The sequence below is a fragment of the Pseudophryne corroboree genome, chromosome 3 (genome assembly GCF_028390025.1).
Source record: "Pseudophryne corroboree isolate aPseCor3 chromosome 3, aPseCor3.hap2, whole genome shotgun sequence".
In the NCBI taxonomy this organism is placed as follows: domain Eukaryota; kingdom Metazoa; phylum Chordata; class Amphibia; order Anura; family Myobatrachidae; genus Pseudophryne; species Pseudophryne corroboree.
Genome location: NC_086446.1, coordinates 438,054,537 through 438,081,169, shown reverse-complemented (window position 1 = coordinate 438,081,169; position 26,633 = coordinate 438,054,537). Strand labels below are relative to the sequence as shown.

At 46.6% G+C, this 26,633-nt stretch overlaps 1 protein-coding gene across 5 annotated transcripts in view; it reads left to right on the top strand.

Moving 5' to 3' along the window:
• Positions 1-26,633, top strand: part of TNRC6C (trinucleotide repeat containing adaptor 6C) — a 268,173-nt gene that overhangs the window by 176,594 nt on the left and 64,946 nt on the right. For all 5 annotated transcript variants that reach the window (XM_063960449.1, XM_063960448.1, XM_063960447.1 and 2 more), the window contains one exon: positions 4,630-4,713. In XM_063960449.1, the coding sequence (XP_063816519.1) occupies positions 4,630-4,713 (84 nt within the window). The remainder of the gene's footprint in view (positions 1-4,629; positions 4,714-26,633) is intronic.

Sequence of the window (26,633 nt, the reverse complement as noted above, 5' to 3'; positions counted from 1 at the left end):
GCCGCCCTCAAGGATCCAGCTGATAGGAGGCTGGAAACTACCCTAAAAAGTATATACCCACATACTGGTGTTATACTGCGACCAGCCATCGCCTCAGCCTGGATGTGCAGTGCTGGGGTGGTCTGGTCGGATTCCCTGACTGAAAATATTGATACCCTGGATAGGGACAGTATTTTATTGACTTTAGAGCAATTAAAGGAGTATTGCCGTATAAAGGGGAGGAATTATTTGGCGTGGGTCTATCGGATCTGGTGGCCACGGCAACTGCCGGGAAATCCACCTTTTTACCTCAGACCCCCTCCCAACAGAAAAAGACACCGTCTTTTCAGCCGCAGTCCTTTCGGTCCTATAAGAACAAGCGGGCAAAAGGACAGTCATATCTGCCCCGAGGCAGAGGAAAGGGTAAGAGAAGGCAGCAAGCAGCTCCTTCCCAGGAACAGAAGCCCTCCCCGGGTTCTGCAAAGCCCTCAGCATGACGCTGGGGCTTTACAAGCGGACTCAGGAGCGGTGGGGGGTCGACTCAAGAATTTCAGCGCGCAGTGGGCTTGCTCACAGGTGGACCCCTGGATCCTGCAGGTAGTATCTCAGGGTTACAGGTTGGAATTCGAGAAGTCTCCCCCTCGCCGGTTCCTAAAGTCTGCTTTGCCAACGTCTCCCTCAGACAGGGCGACGGTATTGGAAGCCATTCACAAGCTGGTTTCTCAGCAGGTGATAGTCAAGGTACCCCTCCTACAACAGGGAAAGGGGTATTACTCCACGCTATTTGTGGTACCGAAGCCGGACGGCTCGGTAAGACCTATTCTAAATCTGAAATCTTTGAACCTGTACATACAAAAATTCAAGTTCAAGATGGAGTCACTCAGAGCAGTGATAGCGAATCTGGAAGAAGGGGACTTTATGGTGTCCCTGGACATCAAGGATGCTTACCTGCATGTCCCAATTTGCCCTTCACACCAAGGGTACCTCAGGTTCGTGGTGCAAAACTGTCATTATCAGTTTCAGACGCTGCCGTTTGGATTGTCCACGGCACCTCGGGTCTTTACCAAGGTAATGGCCGAGATGATGTTTCTTCTGCGAAGAAAAGGCGTATTAATTATCCCTTACTTGGACGATCTCCTGATAAGGGCAAGGTCCAGAGAACAGCTGGAAGACGTAGTAGCACTAACCCAAGTAGTGCTGCAACAGCACGGGTGGATTCTGAATTTTCCAAAATCTCAATTGAACCCGACGACACGTCTGCTGTTCCTGGGAATGATTCTGGACACGGTTCAGAAAAAGGTGTTTCTTCCGGAGGAGAAAGCCAGGGAGTTATCCGAACTTGTCAGGAACCTCCTAAAACCAGGAAAAGTGTCTGTGCATCAATGCACAAGAGTCCTGGGAAAGATGGTGGCTTCTTACGAAGCGATTCCATTCGGCAGATTCCACGCACGAACTTTTCAGTGGGATCTGCTGGACAAATGGTCCGGATCGCATCTGCAGATGCATCAGCGGATAACCTTATCGCCACGGACAAGGGTGTCTCTTCTGTGGTGGTTGCAGAGTGCTCATCTGTTAGAGGGCCGCAGATTCGGCATACAGGACTGGGTCCTGGTGACCACGGATGCCAGTCTGAGAGGCTGGGGAGCGGTCACACAGGGAAGAAACTTCCAGGGAGTATGGTCAAGCCTGGAGATGTCTCTTCACATAAATATACTGGAGCTAAGAGCGATTTACAATGCTCTAAGCCTGGCAAAACCCCTGCTTCAGGGTCAGCCGGTGTTGATCCAGTCGGACAACATCACGGCAGTCGCCCACGTAAACAGACAGGGCGGCACAAGAAGCAGGAGAGCAATGGCAGAAGCTGCAAGGATTCTTCGCTGGGCGGAAGATCATGTGATAGCACTGTCAGCAGTGTTCATTCCGGGAGTGGACAACTGGGAAGCAGACTTCCTCAGCAGACACGATCTACACCCGGGAGAGTGGGGACTTCATCCAGAAGTCTTCCACATGATTGTGAACCGTTGGGAAAAACCAAAGGTGGATATGATGGCGTCTCGCCTCAACAAAAAACTGGACAGGTATTGCGCCAGGTCAAGAGACCCTCAGGCAATAGCTGTGGACGCTCTGGTAACACCGTGGGTGTTCCAGTCAGTGTATGTGTTTCCTCCTCTGCCTCTCATACCAAAAGTACTGAGAATTATACGGCAAAGGGGAGTAAGAACGATACTCGTGGCTCCGGATTGGCCAAGAAGAACTTGGTACCCGGAACTTCAGGAGATGCTCACGGAAGATCCGTGGCCTCTACCTCTAAGACGGGACCTGCTTCAGCAGGGACCGTGTCTATTCCAAGACTTACCGCGGCTGCGTTTGACGGCATGGCGGTTGAACGCCGAATTCTAAGGGAAAAAGGCATTCCGGAAGAGGTCATTCCTACACTGGTAAAAGCCAGGAAGGAGGTGACTGCACAACATTATCACCGCATTTGGAGAAAATATGTTGCGTGGTGTGAGGCCAGGAATGCCCCCACGGAGGAATTTCAACTGGGTCGATTCCTACATTTCCTGCAAACAGGATTGTCTATGGGCCTCAAATTGGGGTCCATTAAGGTTCAAATTTCGGCCCTGTCGATTTTCTTCCAGAAAGAATTGGCTTCAGTTCCTGAAGTCCAGACTTTTGTAAAAGGAGTACTACATATACAGCCCCCGGTTGTGCCCCCAGTGGCTCCGTGGGACCTTAATGTAGTTTTGGATTTTCTCAAATCCCATTGGTTTGAGCCACTCAAATCGGTGGATTTGAAATATCTTACGTGGAAAGTAACCATGCTACTGGCTCTGGCTTCAGCCAGGAGAGTATCAGAATTGGCGGCTTTATCGTATAAAAGCCCATATCTGATTTTCCATTCGGACAGGGCAGAACTGCGGACGCGTCCTCATTTTCTGCCTAAGGTGGTGTCAGCGTTTCACCTGAACCAGCCTATTGTGGTGCCTGCGGCTACTAGCGATTTGGAGGATTCCAAGTTGCTGGACGTTGTCCGGGCATTGAAAATATATATTTCAAGGACGGCTGGAGGTCGATTTCTGCACTTCCTACAAGTCAGAGGTGACTATGGGCCTAAAATTGGGTTCCATTAAGGTCCAGATTTCGGCTCTATCGATTTTCTTCCAAAATAGAACTGGCTTCACTGCCTGAAGTTCAGACTTTTGTTAAGGGAGTGCTGCATAGTCAGCCCCCGTTTGTGCCTCCAGTGGCCCCGTGGGATCTCAACGTAGTGTTGGATTTCCTGAAGTCGCATTGAGTTGAGCCACTTAAATCCGTGGAGCTACAATACCTCACGTGGAAAGTGGTCATGCTGTGGGCCTTGGCGTCGGCCAGGCGTGTATCAGAATTGGCGGCTTTGTCATGCAAAAGCCCTTATCTGTATTTTGTATGGATAAGGCGGAATTGAGGACTCGTTCCCAATTCCTTCCTAAGGTGGTATCAGTTTTTCATGTGAACCAACCTATTGTGGTGCCTGCGGCTACTTGGGACTTGGAGAATTCCAAGTTTCTGGACGTAGTCAGGGCCCTGAAAAATATATGTTTCCAGGACGGCTGGAGTCAGAAAGACTGACTCGCTGTTTATACTGTATGCACCCAACAAGCTGGGTGCTCCTGCTTCTAAGCAGACGATTGCTCGTGGATTTGTAGCACAATTCAACTTGCACATTCTGTGGCAGGCCTGCCACAGCCTAAATCTGTCAAGGCCCATTCCACAAGGAAGGTGGGCTCATCCTGGGCGGCTGCCCGAGGGGTCTCGGCATTACAACTCTGCCGAGCAGCTACGTGGTCGGGGGAGAACACGTTTGTAAAATTCTACAAATTTGATACCTTGGCTAAAGAGGACCTGGAGTTCTCTCATTCGGTGCTGCAGAGTCATCCGCACTCTCCCGCCCGTTTGGGAGCTTTGGTATAATCCCCATGGTCCTGACGGAGTCCCAGCATCCACTAGGACGTCAGAGAAAATAAGATTTTACTTACCGATAAATCTATTTCTCATAGTCCGTAGTGGATGCTGGGCGCCCATCCCAAGTGCGGATTGTCTGCAATACTTGTACATAGTTATTGTTACAAAAAAATCGGGTTGTTATTGTTGTGAGCCGTCTGTTCAGAGGCTCCTACGTTTGTCATACTGTTAACTGGGTTCAGATCACAAGTTGTACGGTGTGATTGGTGTGGCTGGTATGAGTCTTACCCGGGATTCAAAATCCTTCCTTATTGTGTACGCTCGTCCGGGCACAGTATCCTAACTGAGGCTTGGAGGAGGGTCATAGGGGGAGGAGCCAGTGCACACCACCTGATCCTAAAGCTTTATTTTTGTGCCCTGTCTCCTGCGGAGCCGCTAATCCCCATGGTCCTGACGGAGTCCCAGCATCCACTACGGACTACGAGAAATAGATTTATCGGTAAGTAAAATCTTATTTTTGTTAATGTACGTACTTACTGAATGTTTGCATTGTTTGACATATTTCTGAAAGCATCATCATTCTAACATCTGATTTATATTTTTTTTAATATTAACAATTTACTGCACAAATGTTTAGATCCCATTAATGTCTACTTGATGTTTTTCCTTCATCTCAACTCTGTGACCCACTTCTGTGTGCACCTGCAGGCGTATCAGCGTTTACAACTCCAGCAGCAGATGTTACAGGCTCAGCGTAATGTTTCCGGACCCATGAGACAACAGGAGCAGCAAGTAGGTCAAACCTGCTTATCGCAGTTGTTCATAGCTCTCTCTGTAAACTCAAGCTGGCCTACTGCAGCTTTATGTCAGTAGCCTATGTTAAACTAAACTCTGTTCCTTCAAACAATCCCCTACTCTCAATTTTCATGTGAACCTTTCATGCATGAATTATGATTACCTACTGCAAAATTTATTTTTTAAATGTTTTTTATTAGTCTTCATGGCCTATAAAAACACACCTATGTAAAAAAGGGAACAGTAGTTGGGTTAGAGGGAAGGAAAAATAGAACGGGGTGGCGGGGGTCGGGGGTAAAAGACAACAGCAGTGAGTGAAGAGGATGGGAAGCAGGACGTTGATGGATTTAAGAAGACAGTGGCAGAGAGACATTGGGGTATATGCAATTCACGGCGAATCGCGGCAATTTTTCGCCGTTTTTTTTTCCGACTCAATTCGCCAGGTGAATTCCGGCAGGTGCCTGCCGGAATTCACCATATTCAATGAAAAACGGATTCGCCAGAATCGCGGGCGAAAATCGGCCGATTTGGCGGATTTTGCCGCGATTTTAAAAAACGGGAAAAAACGGGAAAAACCCGGAAAAAAAAATGGCGTGGGGTCCCCCCTCCAAAGCATAACCAGCCTCGGGCTCTTCGAGCTGGTCCTGGTTCTAAAAATGCAGGGGAAAAATTGGGCAGGGATCCCCCGTATTTTTAAAACCAGCACCGGGCTCTGCGCCTGGTGCTGGTGCCAAAAATACGGGGGACAAAAAGAGTAGGGGTCCCCCGTATTTTTAACACCAGCATCGGGCTCCACTAGCTGGACAGATAATGCCAAAGCCGGGGGTCACTTTTATGCCGTGCCCTGCGGCCGTGGCATTAACTACCCAACTAGTCACCCCTGGCCGGGGTACCCTGGGGGAGTGGGGACCCCTACAATCAAGGGGTCCCCCCCCCCCAGCCACCCAAGGGCCAGGGGTGAAGCCCGAGGCTGTCCCCCCCCCATCCAATGGGCTGCGGATGGGGGGGCTGATAGCCTTTTGTGATAATAAAAAGATATTGTTTTTTCCATTAGTACTACAAGTCCCAGCAAGCCTCCCCCGCAAGCTGGTACTTGGAGAACCACAAGTACCAGCATGCGGGAGAAAAACGGGCCCGCTGGTACCTGTAGTACTACTGGGAAAAAAATACCCAAATAAAAACAGGACACACACACCGTGAAAGTAAAACTTTATTTCATACGCCGACACACACATACTTACCTATGTTGACACGCCGACTGCCACGGTCTCCGACGATCCGAGGTACCTGTGAAAAAATTATACTCACCTTCCAGCGTCCAGAGGTACATCCAGGTCCAGAGATAATCCACGTACTTGGCAAAACAAAAAAACGAACAACGATCCATACCGGACTAGAAAGGGGTCCAATGCTTTCACATCAGACCCCTTTCTCCCGAATGCCGGGACATCACGTGACTCCTGTCACTGAAGTCCCTTCAGCCAATCAGGAAGCGCTACTTCCGTGGCGCTCATCTGATTGGCTGTGCGCTGTCTGTGATGTGACAGCGCATCGCAAAGCCGCTCCATTACTTTCAATGGTGGGAACTTAGCGGCTAGCGGGGGGGTCACCCGCCGGTCAGCCGCTGACCGGCGGGTGACCTCACCGCTAGCCGCTAAGTTCCCACCATTGAATATAATGGACTGGGCTGTGCGATGCGCTGTCTGCTCAGACGCACAGAGCCAATCAGATGAGCGCAACGAAGTTGCGCTTCCTGATTGGCTATAGAGACCTTTCTGTGACAGCTGTCACTGACAGGTCTCTCTGCATTCGGGGATAGGGGTCCCATGTGTCAGCATGGGACCCCTTTCAGTCCGGCATGGAGCGGGTGTTCGGTTTGTTTTTTTCTCCAAGTACGTGGATTTATCTCTGGAGCCTGGTTGAGGTGAGTATATTGATCTTATATTTTCAGGTACCCCTGGATTCTACATGGAGAAGAGGACCGATGTCGGCGTGTGAACATAGGTAAGTATGTGTGTGTCGACGTATGAAATAAAGTTTTACTTTCACGGTGTGTGTGTCCTGTTTTTATTTGGGTATTTTTTTTCCAGTAGTACTACAGGTACCAGCGGGCCCGTTTTTCTCCCGCATGCTGGTAATTGTGGTTCTCCAAGTACCAGCTTGCGGGGGAGGCTTGCTGGGACTTGTAGTACTGCTGGAAAAAACAATATTCTTTTCATGATCACAAAAGGCTATCAGCCCCCCCATCCGCAGCCCATTGGATGGGGGGGGGGACAGCCTCGGGCTTCACCCCTGGCCCTTGGGTGGCTGGGGGGGGGGGACCCCTTGATTGAAGGGGTCCCCACTCCCCCAGGGTACCCCGGCCAGGGGTGACTAGTTGGATATTTAATGCCACGGCCGCAGGGCACGGCATAAAAGTGACCCCCGGCTGTGGCATTATCTGTCCAGCTAGTGGAGCCCGATGCTGGTGTTAAAAATACGGGGGACCCCTACGCTTTTTGTCCCCCGTATTTCTCTATCGTCCTAGTGGATGCTGGGGTTCCTGAAAGGACCATGGGGAATAGCGGCTCCGCAGGAGACAGGGCACAAAAGTAAAGCTTTCCGATCAGGTGGTGTGCACTGGCTCCTCCCCCTATGACCCTCCTCCAAGCCAGTTAGATTTTTGTGCCCGGCCGAGAAGGGTGCAATCTAGGTGGCTCTCCTAAAGAGCTGCTTAGAAAAGTTTAGCTTAGGTTTTTTATTTTACAGTGAGTCCTGCTGGCAACAGGATCACTGCAACGAGGGACTTAGGGGAGAAGAAGTGAACTCACCTGCGTGCAGGATGGATTGGCTTCTTGGCTACTGGACATCAGCTCCAGAGGGACGATCACAGGTACAGCCTGGATGGTCACCGGAGCCTTGCCGCCGGCCCCCTTGCAGATGCTGAAGTAAGAAGAGGTCCAGAATCGGCGGCAGAAGACTCCTCAGTCTTCTAAAGGTAGCGCACAGCACTGCAGCTGTGCGCCAGTTTCCTCTCAGCACACTTCACACGGCAGTCACTGAGGGTGCAGGGCGCTGGGAGGGGGGCGCCCTGGGAGGCAAATGAATACCTATTTTGGCTAAAAATACCTCACATATAGCCTCCGGAGGCTATATGGAGATATTTAACCCCTGCCAGAATCCGTTAAGAGCGGGAGACGAGGCCGCCGAAAAAGGGGCGGGGCCTATCTCCTCAGCACACAGCGCCATTTTCCCTCACAGAAAGGCTGGAGGGAAGGCTCCCAGGCTCTCCCCTGCACTGCACTACAGAAACAGGGTTAAAACAGAGAGGGGGGGCACTAATTTGGCGTTAGAAATATATAAAAAAGATGCTATAAGGGAAAACACTTATATAAGGTTGTCCCTATATAATTATAGCGTTTTTGGTGTGTGCTGGTAAACTCTCCCTCTGTCTCTCCAAAGGGCTAGTGGGTCCTGTCCTCTATCAGAGCATTCCCTGTGTGTGTGCTGTGTGTCGGTACGTGTGTGTCGACATGTATGAGGACGATGTTGGTGAGGAGGCGGAGCAATTGCCTGTAATGGTGATGTCACTCTCTAGGGAGTCGACACCGGAATGGATGGCTTATTTAGGGAATTACGTGATAATGTCAACACGCTGCAAGGTCGGTTGACGACATGAGACGTCCGACAAACAATTAGTACCGGTCCAGACGTCTCAAAAACACCGTCAGGGGTTTTAAAACGCCCGTTTACTTTAGTCGGTCGACACAGACACAGACAGGGACACTGAATCCAGTGTCGACGGTGAATAAACAAACGTATTCCTTATTAGGGCCACACGTTAAAGGCAATGAAGGAGGTGTTTCATATTTCTGATACTACAAGTACCACAAAAGAGGGTATTATGTGGGATGTGAAAAAACTACCGTAGTTTTTCCTGAATCAGATAAATTAAATAAAGTGTGTGATGATGCGTGGGTTCCCCCCGATAGAAAATTATGGGCGGTATACCCTTTCCCGCCAGAAGTTAGGGCGCGTTGGGAAACACCCCTTAGGGTGGATAAGGCGCTCACACGCTTATCAAAACAAGTGGCGGTACCGTCTATAGATAGGGCCGTCCTCAAGGACCAGCTGACAGGAGGCTGGAAAATATCATAAAAAGTATATACACACATACTGGTGTTATACTGCGACCAGCGATCGCCTCAGCCTGGATGTGCAGAGCTGGGGTGGCTTGGTCGGATTCCCTGACTAAAAATATTGATACCCTTGACAGGGACAGTATTTTATTGACTATAGAGCATTTAAAGGATGCATTTCTATATATGCGAGATGCACAGAGGGATATTTGCACTCTGGCATCAAGAGTAAATGCGATGTCCATATCTGCCAGAAGATGTTATGGACACGACAGTGGTCAGGTGATGCAGATTCCAAACGGCACAAAGGTGTATTGCCGTATAAAGGAAGAGGAGTTATTTGGGGTCGGTCCATCGGACCTGGTGGCCACGGCAACTGCTGGAAAATCCGCCGTTTTTACCCTAAGTCACATCTCTGCAGAAAAAGACACCGTCTTTTCAGCCTCAGTCCTTTCGTCCCTATAAGATCATATCTGCCCAGGGATAGAGTAAAGGGAAGAAGACTGCAGCAGGCAGCCCATTCCCAGGAACAGAAGCGTTCCACCGCTTCTGACAAGTTCTCAGCATGGCGCTGAGACCGTACAGGACCCCTGGATCCTACAAGTAGTATCCCAGGGGTACAGATTGGAATGTCGAGACGTTTCCCCTTCGCAGGCTCCTGAAGTCTGCTTTACCAAGGTCTCCCTCCGACAAGGAGGCAGTATGGGAAAAAATTCACAAGCTGTATTCCCAGCAGGTGATAATTAAATTACCCCTCCTACTACAAGAAAAGGGGTATTATTCCACACTATATTGTGGTACTGAAGCCAGAAGGCTAGGTGAGACTTATTCTAAAAAATTTTTTGAACACTTACAAAGGTTCAAATCAAGATGGAGTCACTCAGAGCAGTGATAACGAACCAGGAAGAAGGGGACTATATAGTGTCCCGGGACATCAGGGATGCTTACCTCTATGTCCCAAATTTGCCCTTCTCACTAAGGGTACCTCAGGTTCGTGGTGCAGAACTGTCACTATCAGTTTCAGACGCTGCCGTTTGGATTGTCCACGGCACCCCGGGTCTTTACCAAGGTAATGGCCGAAATGATGATTCTTCTTCGAAGAAAAGGCGTCTTAATTATCCCTTACTTGGACGATCTCCTGATAAGGGCATAGTCCAGGGAACAGTTGGAGGTCGGAGTAGCACTATCTCGGATACTGCTACAACAGCACGGGTGGATTCTAAATATTCCAAAATCGCAGCTGATCCCGACGACACGTCTGCTGTGCCTAGGGATGATTCTGGACACAGTCCAGAAAAAGGTGTTTCTCCCGGAAGAGAAAGCCAGGGAGTTATCCGAGCTAGTCAGGAACCTCCTAAAAACAGTGCATCATTGCACAAGGGTCCTGGTAAAAATGGTGGCTTCCTACGAAGCAATTCCATTCGGCAGATTTCACGCAAGAACTTTTCAGTGGGATCTGCTGGACAAATGGTCCGGATCGCATCTTCAGATGCATCAGCGGATAACCCTATATCCAAGGACAAGGGTGTCTCTCCTGTGGTGGTTATAGAGTGCTCATCTTCTAGAGGGCCGCAGATTCGGCATTCAGGATTGGATGCTGGTGACCACGGAGCCCAGCCCGAGAGGCTGGGGAGCAGTCACACAAGGAAAAAAATTTCCAGGGAGTGTGATCAAGTCTGGAGACTTTTCTCCACATAAATATACTGGAGCTAAGGGTAAATTTATAATGCTCTAAGCTTAAGCACAGGAAAAGTGTAATTGAACCCCTGGCGCGCTAATCTACTAGATGCATATTGAAATGATGAATGTACTGTGGATAGTACAAAAATGACAATATTTATTAAAAACACAGTCCCCAGCTGGGAATAGACAATACACAAACAATAAAATGTACATGTGAAAAGAGGTGGTTTAAGAAAAGGAATACCAGTGTTTTCATAAAGTGCTAAAGTGCTCAAAGTCCTTTGTAAAAGCAGATGAAATCTCTCACCATAGTGTGCAGCCGCGGTGGGCTAGCTTTGTGAGAAGTGGCTATGGTCCCAGGCTGAATTGCCCAGCACCACCGCAGCGAGCGTATCAGCTTTATCACTGGTTCCCGAATCTCCACCAATTCTTTCCTTTATCCAAATAACGCGTTTCGGTCTTTTATTGGCCTTTCTCAAAGTTGGATAAGGGATATCATCCATGCAGGCTTTTTATTTCCATGCTAATTGCCATATCATGAGCAGTGATCCATTACACCTGCGATTTCCGGGATCGTCAACCGGAAATGACGTAGATGCGTTCCAAATGCCGGGCCGGAAGTCGTTTTTGCGTTCCATTGTCCATATGTGGGTGATGCATACCAGATGCCTCGCCAGATGTAATATTTGCGTTCCAATGGTAGATCTAACATCCGTGTATAGTCCCCGGAAGTCATACGTTCCAGGTACCACACCGGATGTAGTTTTTACGTTCCATTTGTAAATCCGTGTGTATTCACCAAAAATGAGGTGAATGCGTTCCAGGTACCGGATGTTGTTTTTTTGCGTTCCAATGGTACTTCCGCAATGTTCTCTTCCAATTATAAATGTATGCAGGTCAGACATCATTATGGGTGCAGATCAGAATATATTTTCCTTCACTTGTATTTTCAATTGATAGAATTTTATAAAAAAATTACCCCATCTCTACCAAACTGGGTGGTACTTCATTCCCAACCTGTCCATCCCTATTACCAAGATGGGGTAAACTTGATTTCATATTCATGTCCATGTAATCGATCCGCATACACAAGGGGGGGAGAGAGAGATGGAAGAAAAAATATATAATAAATAAACAATGAATTTGTTCAAATAAAAAGCCTGCATGGATGATATCCCTTATCCAACTTTGAGAAAGGCCAATAAAAGACCGAAACGCGTTATTTGGATAAAGGAAAGAATTGGTGGAGATTCGGGAGCCAGTGATAAAGCTGATACGCTCGCTGCGGTGGTGCTGGGCAATTCAGCCTGGGACCATAGCCACTTCTCACAAAGCTAGCCCACCGCGGCTGCACACTATGGTGAGAGATTTCATCTGCTTTTACAAAGGACTTTGAGCACTTTAGCACTTTATGAAAACACTGGTATTCCTTTTCTTAAACCACCTCTTTTCACATGTACATTTTATTGTTTGTGTATTGTCTATTCCCAGCTGGGGACTGTGTTTTTAATAAATATTGTCATTTTTGTACTATCCACAGTACATTCATCATTTCAATATGCATCTAGTAGATTAGCGCGCCAGGGGTTCAATTACACTTTTCCTGTGCTTGAGTTTCATGTTGGAGATTTGTGTGTACCTCCATTGTTTTTGAACCTGGGCAGCACCATTCTACTTACTGCGCTCATTTGAAAATACCATATCTTTCCATTTGAACAATTGTTAGCACACGGTATCAGTAAAGACGAGCAGCAGGGATGTTTACATATAGAGAAACTAGAAAGAATCTATCAAAGGGATTCCTAGAGGAGTCCTGCAGTGAAGTATGTTTGGAGGATGAAGATCTTCCCTCTGTTTTAAATAAACTAGAAAAATATATGATCAAAGAAAATAGGCTGTGGTGGGAGGTGACCACACTTGAACATTATTTGAACAATCAATTAGTACCCAAAGGTCTATTGATATCAAAAAAATGCTCATTTACCAACGAAAATGAGGGTTTTTCTAAAGAGTGGGAGAAAATACTCACACACTGCAGCCTATCTCTAATAGAACTTATTATAAAGGAGAGAAAGAAAACGTTAATGGAGACTAATGAGGAAATAGAATCCTTAAAAGCACTAGTTGATCCCTATATAGAGTCGAAAGAAGTAAAGGAGAGAGAGAAGGAAATACTACATAAATTGGAAAAAGATACCAAGGAGTTAAAAAATAGGAAAAAACGTAAACTTCAGAGGGATTGCAATATACCTAAAGAGGGAATCCTATCCGAATCCACCAAATTAAATATCAAATCACAGAAGGGGAGACCACAAATTGCTCCCACTCCAGTATGGAGGGGTAAAACTATGGGTTCTAGAAGGAACATTCACAGCACCCCCGATTAATAGAAATAGTGATTTAACCCAAAGGAACCATTATCAGAATTGGGATAGAAGGCAAACGTTTGATAGACCCCCCCATAATTCTTATTTAAGAGGGAGGGATGATAGATTCGATGAGAGGAGTGGCTACCATCAAACTCCAAAATATACAACAAAAAAGGGAAATGTAAATTCGAACTATAACAATAGAGATGGGAGATTTACTGAAGAAAACGCAACTCGAGAGAAATTACCCACTTTGAGGGATAGTCGTCATTTTTTAGAAAGGGGACGAAGATCCCCGAGGAGGGAATGACCAATATACGTGTTAAAATCACCAAGAGGGGCAAAAGAGGGGGTATTTTAAAAAAAACCCCAAAAAACTCCACCAAAAGGAAACAAGTTACAGTTAACAGTGAGAATACACAAACAGAAGATTCTGTATGTACCACTGAAACCCAAAGTAAAATATTCAACATTAGTGGCCACATCCTAACCCCGCATGAACAAAGTGTACTCCTGAAGGGACTTAAATTTGCCCCATCCAGCGACCCCAATCCATTTGACCTCTTTATTGATCTCCAAAAGTATATCAGAAAGATCACCCTCAAAAAATTCTTTTTAAGTAAAGAACCATCGGACAAGGGAGAAAAAACTGAGGTATCAAAATTCAAGAAGAAGTCAAGCTTCTACCCGCAACACATAAAAGGGGGGAGTATCAATTGCTTTAATTCAATTGTATCCAAGGAGTTGAGGGCCATCCCACGATCAAAGAAAAAGAACCTCACCAAAAAGGAATTCCAGGCGATGGAGTCATTACAATCTAATGACAAAATTGTCATAAAACCCGCTGACAAGGGGGGAGGAGTGGTAGTTATGACTAAAGACTACTACCTAAAGGAAGTGTACAGACAGCTTGGAGATCAGGACACGTATAAAAAATTAAAATCAGACCCCCTTAGAAGCATTGTAGAAAAACTCAATGTATTAACACAAAGGGCAGTGGATAGTGGAGCAATCACAGAAAGTGAACAGGAATTCATCAATGTAAGTGATCCCTCCACTCCCACCATCTACGTGTTACCCAAGGTACACAAGGATGTAAATCATCCTCCAGGTCGCCCGATAATCACCGGGACCAACAGTATAACGTCCAATCTCTCTGCAATGGTAGACTCCTTTCTACAGATTATGGTAGTCACTACTAGTGCTTATTTGAAGGATACAGGAGATATATTGAGAAAACTAGAGAAGATATCCTGGGATACCAACAGCACCTTAATTAGTGCAGATGTAAGCACTTTATATACCATAATAGATTGGGACAAAGGAAAAATCGCCATTGAATATTTTTTAAACAAAAGCGATTTTAAGGAGGAAACTAAATCCTTTTTAGTGGAAGCTATTGATTTTATCCTTCGGAACAATTATTTTTACTTTGACGGGTCTTACTACCTTCAACTTAAGGGAACCGCCATGGGCACCAGGTTCGCTCCCAGTTACGCCAATCTCTACATGGCCTATTGGGAAAGTCTCACCATAGACCATGAGAGGGGGCGGGGAGCGGGCCTGGTGTGCTGGTGGCGGTTCATCGACGACATTTTTTGCATCTGGAATGGAGATGATGAGTCTCTGGAAGCTTTTAAAGAGATTTTAAATAGTAACCAGTTTAACATTGTCTTAACATTCAGTCAGAGCAAAGAAGAATTGGCCTTTTTAGATTTGAAGGTATACATTCAAGATCAAATCATTTGCACCAAGACGCACCGCAAACCAACGGACTCAAATGCATATTTGCACATTAATAGTGAACATCATTTTAGATGGCTTAATAATATCCCGGTGGGCCAGTACAAACGCTTAAAGAGAAATTGCACAGACCCTGTTGTCCTAAATTTACAAATGGATGAAATGTCCAATAGGTTCCTGGAGAAAGGGTATGATCCAGCATCTTTGACAGTAGCAAAGAATATGGTCGATTCAATCGACAGGAGAGATCTTTTGAAAGAAAAGGAGACAAAGGCCAGCGTGGACAATCCCTACCAGTGGGCTTTTATCACTCAGTATGGTGGTAATTATAAAAAGATCGAGAAGATAATTAAAAACAACTGGCGTATCTTATTAGATGATCCAATTCTGGGGAGTCATCTCCCACCCAGACCTGTTTTCATATACAAAAAAGCCAAGTCCATAAAAGATCATGTGGTACGAAGTAGTCTACAAGAAAGCAGTACAGTGAGGTCGTGCAATAAAGGGTTCCACCGCTGTGGGTCTTGCATTATGTGCAAGTCCACCACAAAAAATGATATCTCAAGAAAAACCACTGAATTTGAATATAAAGGAAAGTCATTTAAAATCAATGACTTTATAACATGCCACTCGAAAAATGTGATCTACCTTCTGGAATGTGGATGTGGGTACATCTACATTGGAAAAACATCGAGACCACTTAAGGTGAGAGTGGCAGAGCATGTGTACAATATCCGGAAAGGTCTTGACACACATCCTCTATCAGAACACTTTAAGACTGTTCATGGTAAATGTGAACGTCAAATAAAGAGGTACTTGGGTATACAACACATCAAATCTAACTGGAAGAGCAATAACATAGAAACTAGACTGGCGAGAAGTGAGATGAAGTGGATATACATGCTAAATTCCATCAGACCAAATGGCCTCAACGTCGACTTTGAGTTGAAATGGTTTTTATGATTCTTTTATGATTATTTATTGTCTCACTCCTCCCACTCTATTACATTTCTCTCATATATATTTTTTAACTATTTTTTATTCAATTGTCTAATTGTTGAACAAATTCATTGTTTATTTATTATATATTTTTTCTTCCATCTCTCTCTCCCCCCCTTGTGTATGCGGATCGATTACATGGACATGAATATGAAATCAAGTTTACCCCATCTTGGTAATAGGGATGGACAGGTTGGGAATGAAGTACCACCCAGTTTGGTAGAGATGGGGTAATTTTTTATAAAATTCTATCAATTGAAAATACAAGTGAAGGAAAATATATTCTGATCTGCACCCATAATGATGTCTGACCTGCATACATTTATAATTGGAAGAGAACATTGCGGAAGTACCATTGGAACGCAAAAAAACAACATCCGGTACCTGGAACGCATTCACCTCATTTTTGGTGAATACACACGGATTTACAAATGGAACGTAAAAACTACATCCGGTGTGGTACCTGGAACGTATGACTTCCGGGGACTATACACGGATGTTAGATCTACCATTGGAACGCAAATATTACATCTGGCGAGGCATCTGGTATGCATCACCCACATATGGACAATGGAACGCAAAAACGACTTCCGGCCCGGCATTTGGAACGCATCTACGTCATTTCCGGTTGACGATCCCGGAAATCGCAGGTGTAATGGATCACTGCTCATGATATGGCAATTAGCATGGAAATAAAAAGCCTGCATGGATGATATCCCTTATCCAACTTTGAGAAAGGCCAATAAAAGACCGAAACGCGTTATTTGGATAAAGGAAAGAATTGGTGGAGATTCGGGAACCAGTGATAAAGCTGATACGCTCGCTGCGGTGGTGCTGGGCAATTCAGCCTGGGACCATAGCCACTTCTCACAAAGCTAGCCCACCGCGGCTGCACACTATGGTGAGAGATTTCATCTGCTTTTACAAAGGACTTTGAGCACTTTAGCACTTTATGAAAACACTGGTATTCCTTTTCTTAAACCACCTCTTTTCACATGTACATTTTATTGTTTGTGTATTGTCTATTCCCAGCTGGGGACTGTGTTTTTAATAAATATTGTCATTTTTGTACTATCCACAGTACATTCATCATTTCAATATGCATCTAGTAGATTAGCGCGCCAGGGGTTCAATTACACTTTTCCTGTGCTTGAGTTTCATGTTGGAGATTTGTGTGTACCTCCATTGTTTTTGAACCTGGGCAGCACCATTCTACTTACTGCGCTCATTTGAAAATACCATATCTTTCCATTTGAACAATGCTCTAAGCTTAGCAAGACCTCTGCTTCAAGGTCAGCCGGTATTGATCCAGTGGGAAAAACATCACGGCAGTCGCCCACGTAAACAGACAGGGCGACACAAGAAGCAGGAGGGCAATGGCAAAAACTGCAAGGACTTTTCGCTGGGCGGAAAATCATGTGATAGCACTGTCAGCAGTGTTTCATCCCGGGAATAGAAACTGGGAAGCAGACTTCCTCAGCAGGCACGACCTCCACCCGGGAGAGTGGAAACTTCATCGGGAAGTTTTTTCCACATGATTGTAAACCGTTGGGAAATACCAAAGGTGGACATGATGGCGTCCCGTCTGAACAAAAAACGGGACAGGTATTGCGCCAGGTCAAGAGACCCTCAGGCAATAGCTGTGGACGTTCTGGTAACACCGTGGGTGTACCAGTCGGTGTATGTGTTCCCTCCTCTGCTTCTCATACCTAAGGTGCTGAGAATTATAAGACGTAGAGGAGTAAGAACTATACTCATGGCTCCGGATTGGCCAAGAAGGACTTGGTACCCGGAACTTCAAGAGATGCTTACAGAGGTCTTATGGCCTCTGCCGCTAAGAAGGGACTTGCTTCTGCAAGTACCATGTCTGTTCCAAGACTTACCGCAGCTGCGTTTGTCGGCATGGCGGTGGAAAGCCGGATCCTAAGGGAAAAAGGCATTCCGGAAGAGGTCATTCCTACCCTGGTCAAAGCCAGAAAGGAGGTGACCGCACAACATTATCACCACATGTGGCGAAAATATGTTGCGTGGTGTGAGGCCAGGAAGGCCCCACAAAGAAATTTCAACTCGGTCGTTTCCTGCATTTCCTGCAAACAGGAGTGTCTATGGGCCTCAAATTGGGGTCCATTAAGGTTCAAATTTCGGCCCTGTCGATTTTCTTCCAGAAAGAATTGGCTTCAGTTCCTGAAGTCCAGAAGTTTGTCAAGGGAGTATTGCATATACAACCCCCTTTTGTGCCTCCAGTGGCACTGTGGGATCTCAACGTAGTTCTGGGATTCCTCAAATCACATTGGTTTAAAACCAGTCAAATCTGTGGATTTGAAGCATCTCACATGAAAAGTGACCATGCTCTTGGCCCTGGCCTGGACCAGGCGAGTGTCAAATTGGTGGTTTTTTCTCAAAAAAGCCCATATCTGTTTGTCCATTCGGACAGGGCAGAGCTGCGGACTCGTCCCCAGTTCTCTCCCTAAAGGTGGTGTCAGTGTTTCACCTGAACCAGTTTATTGTGGTGCCTTGCACCTACTAGGGACTTGGAGGACTCCAAGTTGCTAGATGTTGTCAGGGCCCTGAAAATATGTTCCAGGACGGCTGGAGTCAGGAAAACTGACTTGCTGTTATCCTGTATGCACCCAACAAACTGGGTGCTCAGAGTATTGCTAGTTGGATGTGTAATACAATTCAGCTTGCACATTCTGTGGCAGGCCTGCCACAGCCAAAATATGTAAATGCCCATTCCACAAGGAAGGTGGGCTCATCTTGGGCGGCTGCCCGAGGGGTCTCGGCTTTACAACTTTGCCGAGCAGCTACTTGGTCAGGGGCAAACACGTTTGCTAAATTCTACAAATTTGATACCCTGGCTAAGGAGGACCTGGAGTTCTCTCATTCGGTGCTGCAGAGTCATCCGCACTCTCCCGCCCGTTTGGGAGCTTTGGTATAATCCCCATGGTCCTTTCAGGAACCCCAGCATCCACTAGGACGATAGAGAAAATAAGAATTTACTTACCGATAATTCTATTTCTCGGAGTCCGTAGTGGATGCTGGGCGCCCATCCCAAGTGCGGATTATCTGCAATACTTGTACATAGTTACAAAAATCGGGTTATTATTGTTGTGAGCCATCTTTTCAGAGGCTCCGCTGTTATCATACTGTTAACTGGGTTTAGATCACAAGTTGTACGGTGTGATTGGTGTGGCTGGTATGAGTCTTACCCGGGATTCAAAATTCCTCCCTTATTGTGTACGCTCGTCCGGGCACAGTACCTAACTGGCTTGGAGGAGGGTCATAGGGGGAGGAGCCAGTGCACACCACCTGATCGGAAAGCTTTACTTTTGTGCCCTGTCTCCTGCGGAGCCGCTATTCCCCATGGTCCTTTCAGGAACCCCAGCATCCACTACGGACTCCGAGAAATAGAATTATCGGTAAGTAAATTCTTATTTTTTGGCACCAGCACCAGGCGCAGAGCCCGGTGCTGGTTTTAAAAATACGGGGGATCCCCTGTCAATTTCCCCCCCCGCATTTTTAGAACCAGGACCAGCTCGAAGAGCCCGAGGCTGGTTATGCTTTGGAGGGGGGACCCCACGCCATTTTTTTTTATGATTTCACCGTTCCAGCATAAAAATAAAATAAAAAATAAAAATAATATTTTAAAAAATATATAAATAATATTTGTGCCTCCAAAAAAAAAAAAAAAAGTACCTATTCCCTTCTAATATAAATAGATCTGCTATTCCCAAAAAAAAAAAACACAAAAAAAAACATGTTTAATTTTTTTTTATTTGTTTTCACCCTCCAAAGTGTGGCGGATTGAAAATGACGAATTTGCTGTCTAAAAGCACTGCTGTCGAATTTCCAAACTTGAATTGAATATGCTTTGGTCGAATTGCAGCACTTGTATCATTGCAGAAAAGTCGAATTTGCAAAAATTCGAATTTCAAAAAGTCGAATTTTGAAAGTCCGTTTTTTGGTCGGAAAGCACTGAATTGCATAGGCGATTTTTTTTTTTGGTCGAAAATGACCCGAAATTCGACAATTTCGGGAATTCGACCGCAATTGCATATACCCCATTGTGGTAGTGTATACTACTATCTTATTGGCATTCAGTTTTGTGTTTGCAATTTCCTTGCTCACATAACCACCATTGTACTTACTCCTGATTAAATCTCATACTTGACAAAGATTGTATATTCATCCCTGAAATATTTTTATACCTATTTTGCACTAGTTTAAGTGCACACTCTGGGGTATATGCAATTCCGGGCGAATTGCGGCACTTTTTCGCCCGTTTTTAAATTCGACACAATTCGACCGTTGAATTCCGGCAGGTGGGTGCCGGAATTCGACATATTCAATAAAAAACGGATTCGACAGTCCCGCTGTCGAATAACGGCTGAATTGACGGATTATGATTCGATTTTTAAAAATGTTTAAAAGAAACGGTAAAAAACCCGGAAAAAAATTTGCGTGGGGTCCCCCCTCCTAAGCATAACCAGCCTCGGGCTCTTTGATCCGGTCCTGGTTGCCAAAATATGGGGGAAAAATGACAGGGGATCCCCCGTATTTTAACAACCAGCACCGGGCTCTGCGCCTGGTCCTGGTGCAAAAAATACGGGGGACAAAAAGAGTAGGGGTCACCCGTATTTTTTGTACCAGCACCGGGCTCCACTAGCTGGACAGATAATGCCACAGCCGGGGGACACTTTTATATCGCCTCCTGCGGCCGTGGCATTAAATACCCAACTAGGCACCCCTGGCCGGGGTACCCTGGAGGAGTGGGGACCCCTTCAATCAAGGGGTCCCCCCCCCCCCCAGCCACCCAAGGGCCAGGGGTGAAGCCCGAGGCTGTCCCCCCCCCCCCCCATCCAAGGGCTGAATATTGCTTTTTGCAGAAGAACTACAAGTCCCAGCAAGCCTCCTCCGCAAGCTGGTACTTGGAGAACCACAAGTACCAGCATGCGGGGGGAAACGGGCCCGCTGGTACCTGTAGTTCTTCTGCAAAAAAAATACCCAAATAAAAACAGGACACACACACCTTGAAAGAAACTTTATTAGACGGACTGAAAGGGGTCCCATGTTTACACATGGGACCCCTTTCCCCGAATGCAGAGACCCCCCGTGACTGCTGTCACAGAAGGTCCCTTCAGCCAATCAGGGAGCGCCACGTCGTGAGCTGTCAGACGCGCATCGCACAGCCCCCTCCATTATCTTCAATGGTGGGAACTTTGCGGTCAGCGGTGAGGTCACCACCGCGGGTAACCCCACCACTGACCGCAAAGTTCCCACCATTGAAACTAATGGAGGTGCTGTGCGATGCGCTGTCTGCCAGCTCAGACGCACATAGGGAATCAGGAGAGTGCCACGACGTGGCGCTACCTGATTGCCCGAAGGGACCTTCTGTGACAGGAGTCACAGGGGGTCTCGGCATTCAGGGAAAGGGCACATGGGACCCCTTTCAGTCCGTGTGGATCGGGTAAATGCGTTTTTTTATTTTGCCAAGTACGAGGATTACAAATATCACTGGACACTGGATTTAGGTGAGTATAATTTTATTTTCAGGTACACCCCGTGGATTCTGCTTGGACAAGTGGACCGAACGTCGTGTCAACATAGGTAAGTATGTGTGTGTGTCGACATGTATGTAATAAAGTTGTAATTTCAAGGTGTGCGTGTCCTGTTTTTATTTGGGTATTTTTTTGTAGTAGAACTACAGGTACCAGCGGGCCTGTTTCCCCCCCGTATGCTGGTACTTGTGGTTCTCCAAGTACCAGCTTGCGGGTAGGCTTGCTGTGACTTGTAGTTCTGCTGAAAAAAAACAATATTCTTTCATTTCACAAAAGGCTATCAGCCTCCCATCCGCAGCCTATGGATGGGGGGGACAGCCTCGGGCTTCACCCCTGGCCCTTGGGTGGCTGGAGGGGGGGGACCTCTTGATTGTAAGGGGTCCCCACTCCTCCAGAGTACCCCGGCCAGGGGTGACTAGTTGGGGTTTTAATGGCACGGCCGCAGGGACCGATATCAAAGTGTCCCCCGGCTGTGGCATTATTTCCCCAGCTAGTGGAGCCCGGTGCTGGTTCCAAAAATACGGGGGACCCCTACGCTTTTTGTCCCCCGTATTTTTGGCAGCAGGACCGGACGCAGAGCCCGGTGCTGGTTCTAAAGATACGGGGGATCCCCTCTTATTTCCCCCCCCCCCCATATTTTTACAACCAGGACCGGCTCAAAGAGCCCGAGGCTGGTTATGCTTAGGAGGGGGGACCCCACACATTTTTTTTTTTCCTGATTTTTAACCCATTCCATAAAAAAAAAAAAAAAAAAAAATATATATATAAAAAATACTTGTGCCTCCTAAATAGACAAACCAAGTACCTAATCCATTCTAATATAAATGGATATGCTATTACCAATAAAAAAAACACTAAAAAAAACATATTTTTTTAAATTTTTATTAGATTCCGCCAGCAAAGTGAGGCGGATTAAAATGATGAATTTACGGTCTAAAAGCACTGTTGTCGAATTTACAATCTTCAATTGAATATACTTTTGTCGAAATGCTGCATTTGTACCATTGCAGAAATGTCGAATTTGTCAAATGTTGAATTTCAACAAGTCGAATTTGGAAAGTCCATTTTTTTGACGAAAAGTACTGAATTGCATTGTCGATTTATTTGTTCTTGGCGAAAATGTCCCGTTTTTCGACATTTTCGTGAATTCGACCGCAATTGCATATACCCCTCTGTCTCCTGGTCTCTAAATGTGTACCTGCTTTTTGTCTGTGGCGCACATTCTCTGGTGTGTACATGTTCTCTTTTTCTTCAGAGTGCTATCTCTCTCTCTCTTCAGAGGCAATATCTTTCTTTTAAGCGTGCATGATCACTAGCTTGTATGCTTTCTGTCTCTCTAGTGTGCGTGCTCTCTGTCTCTCTAGTGTGCGTGTTCTCTGTCTCTCTAGTGTGCGTGTTCTCTCTCTTTCTAGTGTGCATGTGGTCTGACTGTAGCATGCGCTCTGTCTCTCAATCATGCGCTATCTTTCTCTCTAACTCATGTGTTCTGCCTCTCTCTAGGCCCCGGGCTCTCTGCCTCTCTCTAGGCCCCGGGCTCTCTGCCTCTCTCTAGGCCCCGGGCTCTCTGCCTCTCTCTAGGCCCCGGGCTCTCTGCCTCTCTCTAGGCCCCGGGCTCTCTGGCTCTCTCTAGTGGATATCCACGCCTGAGTCCAGGTGGTTAAATTTAAATTAACTGAGGTACTAATTAAATCACCTGTGCTCAAGCAAGTATATCCTTAAAACCTGGACTGTAATGGCAGAGTTTTTGTGCATGCAGGGTAAATACTGTCTGCTTTTGCATGTAGCCCACAAATACTGAGCAGCTTTTCCTCCCAAGTCTAAATCTTTTTACACATTTTAATTCTACCTAACCTGCAGTGCATACTTTCCTACTTTTGATTTCCCCTCTACTTCAGCAAGCTCAGAGAGGAGTTACTGCTAGACATTTCAGGGTTCTCGTCTCTAACACGGAAAAAATTGCACAATTTGCATGTCCACGAGGAGGTTTGAAATGATGCAATTCACGCTATATAGTTCCGCCCCTTCATATGTCACTATGATTCCCATAATTAGCTCCCCATGCTACCCGCTTTACTAGAAGCGGGCGTGATGCTGGAGATCCACCTATTTTTCCACGAGTGCAGGGGACTACCTGAAAAATTTACAGGAGAGTAGGCAAGCATACGGCAGTGCAGCATGTTTTACGTGTACTCATTGAGAGTTCCAATTCTCTGCCAATAATATATACATTTTTTATTTTAAAATTGAGAGACATATAGCGCAAGGTACCTCAGTTGTTCATCCAGGTAATATTTTTCATAGACAACTGAAGACCTCCATTGGGTGCCACTACACAAAAAGCACTACAAAAGAAAAAAATAAGATTTTAAACCTTCCGGTAAATCTTTTTCTCCTAGTCCGTAGAGGATGCTGGGGACTCCGTAAAGACCATGGGGTATAGACGGGCTCCGCAGGAGACATGGGCACTATAAAGAACTTTAGAATGGGTGTGCACTGGCTCCTCCCTCTATGCTCCTCCTCCAGACCTCAGCTAGAGAACTGTGCCCAGAGGAGACGGACAGTACGGGGAAAGGATTTTTGTTACTCTAAGGGCAAGATGCACACCAGCCCACACCATCCACACCGTACAACTTGGAACATACGAACCAGTGAACAGTATGAAACAAAACAGCATCAGCCCGAGACTGATCAAAACTGTAACATAACCCTTATGTAAGCAATAACTATATACAAGTCTTGCAGAATTTAGTCCGCACTGGGACGTGCACCCAGCATCCTCTACGGACTGGGAGAAAAAGATTTACCGGTAGGTTTAAAATCTTATTTTCTCTTACGTCCTAGAGGATGCTGGGGACTCCGTAAGGACCATGGGGATTATACCAAAGCTCCAGACCAGGCGGGAGAGTGCGGATGACTGCAGCACCGATTGAGCAAACATGAGGTCCTCCTCAGCCAAGGTATCAAACTTGTAGAATTTAGCAAAAGTGTTTGAACCCGATCAAGTAGCCGCTCGGCAAAGTTGCAATGCGAAGACACCTCGGGCAGCCGCCAAAGAAGAGCCCACCTTCCTAGTGGAATGGGCCTTTACCGAATTAGGTACCGGCAATCCAGCCGTAGAATGAGCCTGCTGAATCGTGTTACTGATCCAGCGGGCAATAGTCTGCTTAGAAGCAGGGGCGCCAATCTTGTTGGCAGCATACAGGACAAACAGTGCCTCTGTTTTCCTAACTCGAGCCGTCCTGGCTACATAAACTTTTAAGGCCCTGACTACATCAAGAGACTTGGAATCCTCAAAGTCCCCCGTAGCCACAGGCACCACAATAGGTTGGTTCATATGAAACCACCTTAGGCAGAAATTGAGGACGAGTCCTCAACTCTGCTCTATCCACATGGAAAATCAGGTAGGGGCTTTTGTGAGACAAAGCCGCCAATTCGGACACCCGCCTCGCAGATGCCAAGGCCAACAACATGACCACTTTCCAAGTAAGAAATTTCAACTCCCCCGTTTGAAGAGGTTCAAACCAGTGTGACTTAAGGAACTGTAACACCACGTTAAGGTCCCATGGTGCCACTGGGGGCACAAAAGGAGGCTGGATGTGCAGCACTCCCTTTACAAAAGTCTGGACTTCTGGAAGAGAAGCCAATTCATTCTGAAAGAATATAGATAGGTCTTAAATCTGTACCATAATGGAGCCTAACTTCAGGCCCATATCCACTCCTGTGTGCAGAAAGTGGAGAAAACGGCCCAGGTGGAAATCTTCCGTAGGACCTTTCTTGGCTTCACACCAAGAAACATACTTCCTCCAGAGACGGTGATAATGTTTCGCCGTCACCTCCTTCCTAGCCCTTATCAGAGTAGGGATGACTTCCTCCGGAATACCTTTCCCAGCTAGGATTCGGTGTTCAACCGCCATGCCGTCAAATGTAACCGCGGTAAGTCTTGGAACACGCAGGGCCCCTGCTGCAACAGGTCCTCCCTGAGAGGAAGAGGCCATGGATCTTCTGTGAGCATCTCCTGAAGATCTGAATACCAGGCCCTTCGAGGCCAATCTGGAACAACAAGTATTGTCTGCACTCTTTTTCTTCTTATGATTCTCAATATTTCGGAGACCGACTGTAACACCCATGGTGTCACCAGGGCGTCTACCGCTACTGCTTGAGGGTCCCTTGACCTGGCACAATACCTCCGAAGCTTCTTGTTGAGGCGTGACGCCATCATGTCTATTTGAGCAAGTCCCCAAAGACTTGTTATCTCTGTAAAAACTTCTTGATGAAGTCCCCACTCTCCTGGATGGAGATCGTGTCTGCTGAGGAAGTCTGCTGAGGAAGTCTGCTTCCCAGTTGTCCACTCCCGGAATGAAGACTGCTGACAGAGCGCTTACGTGATTTTCCGCCCAGCGCAGAATCCTTGTGGCTTCCGCCATTGCCACTCTGCTCCTTGAACCACCTTGGCGGTTTACATGAGCCACGGCTGTGACGTTGTCTGATTGAATCAGAACCGGTAGGTCGTGAAGAAGATTCTCCGTTTGTCGTGGGCCGTTGTGAAAATTTCTTCCTTGTGTGACTGCTCCCCATCCTCGGAGGCTCGCGTCCGTGGTCACTAGAACCCAGTCTTGAATGCCGAACCTGCGACCCTCTAGGAGGTGAGCACTCTGGATCCACCACAGGAGAGACACCCTGGCCCTGGGGGACAGGCATATTATCTGATGAATTTGAAGATGAGACCCGGACCACTTGTCCAGAAGGTCCCACTGAAATGTCCTCGCATGAAATCTGCCGAAGGGGATGGCCTCGTATGTCGCCACCATTTTTCCCAGTACACGAGTTCATTGATGGGCCGACACCCTTTTCGGTCTTAACAGGTCTCTGGCCATGTTCTGGAGTTCCTGGGCTTTTTCCATCGGGAGAAAAACCCTCTTTTCTTCCGTGTCCAGAATCATGCCTAAGAAAGATAGCCGAATCGTTGGAACCAACTGTGACTTTGGTAGATTTAGAATCCAGCCATGTTGCTGCAGCACTCTCAGGGAGAGCGACACGCTTTTCAGCAACTGATCTCTCGATCTCGCTTTTATCAGGAGATCGTCCAAGTACAGGATAATTGTGACTCCCTGCCACCATCATTTCCGCCATTACCTTGGTGAAAATCCTCGGGGCCGTGGAAAGCCCAAACGGCAACGTCTGAAACTGGTAATGACAGTTCTGTACAGCGAACTGATGAGGAGGATGAGGAGGATATATGGGGACATGAAGGTAAGCATCCTTTATGTCTAGTGACACCATAAAATCCCCCCCTTCCAGGCTGGAGATAACCGCCCGGAGCGATTCCATCTTGAATTTGAACTTTTTCAAGTACAGGTTTAGGGATTTCAGATTTAGAATGGGCCTGACTGAGCCATCTGGTTTCGGAACCACAAACAGGGTTGAATAGTACCCCTTCCCCTGTTGAA